Source organism: Pinus tabuliformis, chromosome 1_1 (genome assembly GCF_031772625.1).
Source record: "Pinus tabuliformis cultivar Carrire ecotype Pingquan chromosome 1_1, CPIR1, whole genome shotgun sequence".
Taxonomy (NCBI): domain Eukaryota; kingdom Viridiplantae; phylum Streptophyta; class Pinopsida; order Pinales; family Pinaceae; genus Pinus; species Pinus tabuliformis.
Genome location: NC_142297.1, coordinates 361,007,946 through 361,011,902, shown reverse-complemented (window position 1 = coordinate 361,011,902; position 3,957 = coordinate 361,007,946). Strand labels below are relative to the sequence as shown.

General features: G+C 43.5%; 1 protein-coding gene across 1 annotated transcript; it reads right to left on the bottom strand.

Moving 5' to 3' along the window:
- Positions 1 to 682: 682 nt before the first annotated feature.
- Positions 683 to 2,101, bottom strand: LOC149213088 (UDP-glycosyltransferase 91C1-like). The gene has a single exon (XM_089388918.1). The coding sequence runs from the start codon at positions 2,099 to 2,101 to the stop codon at positions 683 to 685; it is 1,419 nt and encodes a 472-aa protein (XP_089245044.1).
- Positions 2,102 to 3,957: the final 1,856 nt, after the last annotated feature.

Here is a 3,957-nt window from a genome sequence, read left to right as displayed (position 1 = left end):
ACTGATCGTTCTTACATAAATGCCACTGCATTTAATCAAATGTTATAACATCATATTGAATATATTGTATTCGTGGAAAATAAATAAATAAAATTTCAAAAAAAATATACAAAGCTTAGCAATATTTCAATAATAAATTCAGATGCAGAGAGGAGAATGCAATAATTATATATATAGATGGGAAAAAAGTTCTTTGTAGACTTGGCATCTGTAGCTGCAGCAACAATAATACAAGAATTGTATATATATAAAAAATAGTTCCTTGTAGACTTGGTAGACTTGGTATATGTAGCTGCAGCAACAATAATACAAAAATTATATATATATGGAAAATAGTTCTTTGTAGACTTGTTATATGTACCTGCAGCATCAATAATACCAAAATTATATATATATAAAATAGTTCCTTGTAGACGGTGTAGCAACCATAACTCCTCGGACGGATATCTGCACACTGTAAGCCTACCATCTTGATTTGATCATTGCGCTCCACTCAGATAAAATTTTGAGGATGAATAGGAAAACACGGTAATGCCGTAGGCCCTCAAATTCTCTGCAGCGGGCACCATAAAAACACTGATAATACTATTAGAATGATTGCTGACCCATATTATTTCACTTCCCTAACCTTGTTGAAAAGGTTCACTCGATCTATATTACTTTTCACAGTAACAACATTACATTACATGCCGTTCTTCTTGTAGTCTTCACCCAACTGTTCAAGCTTTTGAATGAAATCATGGACATAACTCTGCTTATTGGCCGCTATAATCTCACAGGCCTTGGCCGCGTTCGATCTCCATTTCTCCCCCTCAGCTGTAGACATTGCAATTGCTAGTGTTTTAGATATCTTTTCTCTTAGAAAAGAGCCATCGTCTCCCGTTTCGATTTCGATCCCCGCCTTTACTTCCCCGGCTATTAGCCGAGCATTCAAGCCGTGGTCATATTGAAGGGGCAGAAACATGAGGGGTATTCCGAAGCTCAGTGACTCCATGACGGAGCCCCATCCCCCGTGGCTCAGATACCAACTGACCGCTGGGTGCGAGAGAATCCGTACCTGCGGTACCCAGCCCTGGACGACAAGCCCCCGGTCCTGGGTTCGACTCTCGAATCCTTCGGGAAGGAATCCCAGCAGATCGTCTGGCCCACCGTCCAAATACCCCGGAAAACGAAGAGACCAGAGGAACGGGAATCCACTCGCCTCCAATCCCAGCGCCAGCTCGTGGATTTGGTCTCTGGACAAAAACACCTGGCTGCCGAATGACACAAAAACGACCGAGCCCGCCCTCTGTCGGTCCAGCCATTTGAGCAGCTCGGATTCTTCGCTGCCGTCAGCGCCGGACTGGACAGTGGGCATGAGCGGGCCAACGGAAAACACAGGAACTCCAATGGCGTCATGAAGATAACGAATGTATTTCTCTTCACCTTCAAAGCAGGATCTCACGATCGTCGCCACACATCCTTCCAGGCATATACCCAATCGACAGATTGGACTGACATGTCCGGTTCTTGCTCTGTACATAACTAACAAATCCCGCGCTTCGTACGGCCTCAACGTGATCACCGACGACGGAAACCCCGGCGGAAGAGCCGCGAGCTCTTCGGCGGTTATTTCCTGGTTCTGCAATTTACATGGGTGGAATGCGTGACAACAGAACACGGGGGAAAGGACTGCGAAATATATCACCGGAATGTGCATCTCCGCAGCAATAGTCCGCGTCCAATACTGGTGGTGGTCCTGGATGAGATAATCCGGCGAGAGCTCTCCGAGAAGGCTTTCAAACGGCTTCTCCATTCCGTCCATCGCGTTGCAGAGTGCAGCGCACATTTCTGGAGGGATGTCTGCCATGCATTCCGCTCCGGGAGTGAGGCCCTCCGTGGGCGGTAACGCCAGTGCCACCAGATCGATCTGGCCCGGCCACTTCTGAAGGCGTAAGGAAGGCCTGATTCTGGAAATGTTGACAGGCGTGGAGACGAAGGAGACTTTGTGGCCATGAGTAGCGAGAGCCTTTGAGAGCTCCAAGAAAGGATTTATATGACCCTGAGCTAACAATGGAAACATCACAAAGTGAAGCTTCTTTTTGGCATTGCAATCGTCCATCGTATGATCGCACACTTCCTCAGGCAGATTGATGGTATGAGAAAGATTGGATTCTATGGCTCGGCCATCATGGACTATATACAGAACAAAGAGAACTGTAGAAGAAACCATTGACCAAGAACATTGTCCACAACTACCATTCATTATTAAACTTTTATATGCAGACATTTAAGCTACCATTCATCATAAAGTTTTTAATTGCAGTCAAATTTACAGTAAATAGACTAAGATGTTGATACGTTTCACGGTAATAGACTAATGAAGAAAAAATGGTATTACTTTGGGTAAGTTTATTCTTGTAGACATCTCTTATAAAACTTCCATTTCTCTCTCTATTGCAAAAAAAAATTGGTGGATTTACAGGTTTGAATCCATGGAGATAGAAGTTGGCCTTCTTCAATTCTTTGGAATCTTGGATTATGAAAATATATTCCATTGTGCACGATGTCATCTGTATGACCGTTTGGTTTGGGACTCTTGTAAGTCTTTTACTCGGAAACTTAGGAGGACCAAGGAGCCTCGTGCGTACTCTAACTTTGAAGTTTTTGCTAACCACACTCTTAATGTGACTCATGACAATTTGAAGCAAGTCGACGAGGGTGAGAGTCCGATGTCTTGGGCTCCAGAAACTCACCAATTCTGTCCCAATCCTAGGAGTGGCTTTGAGTGCTGTGAATTGTTATGCCAATGGAAGGATTACAACATTCTCTTCTAAGAATTCCTAAATTTATAGATCTCTCCTTTTCTAGAAAAAATATATATAATTTATTTGTAAATAGAGCATAGCAGATATAGGTGAAATCCAGTGTAGTGTCATGTTTCAGGTAGATGGGACTCAAAAGGAGAGTTATAGCTCTCCCATTCCTATCCCATTATGTCCCCATTCGTCAAATCTTATGGGGAGTCTCCCATTCATGGTTCTCCTATGGGGGAACATTCCTCCATTGGTAAAGTGGTATTCTCGTGCTCGGGTTTGAATTTCGTTTGAAGGAAGTGTGCAAGATGCTATGGGGTACATCACATGAAACACATATTTAGGGAAGTTGTCAAAATTCTATAAAGGAAGCTGTATTATATTAATCAGATATGAGATTAAAGTGTTGTCTCAACATAGGGAAACTATCTTGGACACACAGTTTGCTGGTTGAGAGAATATCTCAACCACACACCAAACTAGGGAAACCACTACTGTATAATAGAAACAAACTTTTTACATAGAAAGTTATAACTGAGACAAGTAGGAATTAATATTCCAACACATCCCTTTAATGATTACTTGTCTCGATATCAATCTGCAAAGCCTAGTTGTTGTCAAACATAAAACAATATGTTGATGTCCATATAAAGGATCAACCATCCACCAGAATGCATGGGCACTAACGGCTGCAACTGCCAGTCTTGTAGGATGTCTTTCGCATACATGGTTCTTTCAACCATTATAACTGCACACCTGTACCTGTACCTGTACCTTTAAATCCCCCTCCAATATCATCATGGGTTTTATTGGATTACCCGTAACCATGCTCTGGGTTTTGTCGGATTAACCTGAACTATGCCTCAAAGGTCTCTTAGCCACCAAGGCTAAGCACAACCACCAAAGCTCAACTTAGCCACGAAGGCTCAACACAACCACGAAGGCTCACCACAACCACTCTCGGCCACAAAATCTACCACTAAGGCACTCCAACCACTCTGGAACACAATATTGCCACTAGGACACTCCAGCCACGGTGGCCTACAAACCTCCCACTGGAGCACTCTAGCCTCTAAGGCTCACCAAAGACCCGACTCAACCAGGCCGAGGGTTTTCTCGGCTAACCCTAAACCATGCCAATAGGAATCTCTGTCCCACTCCA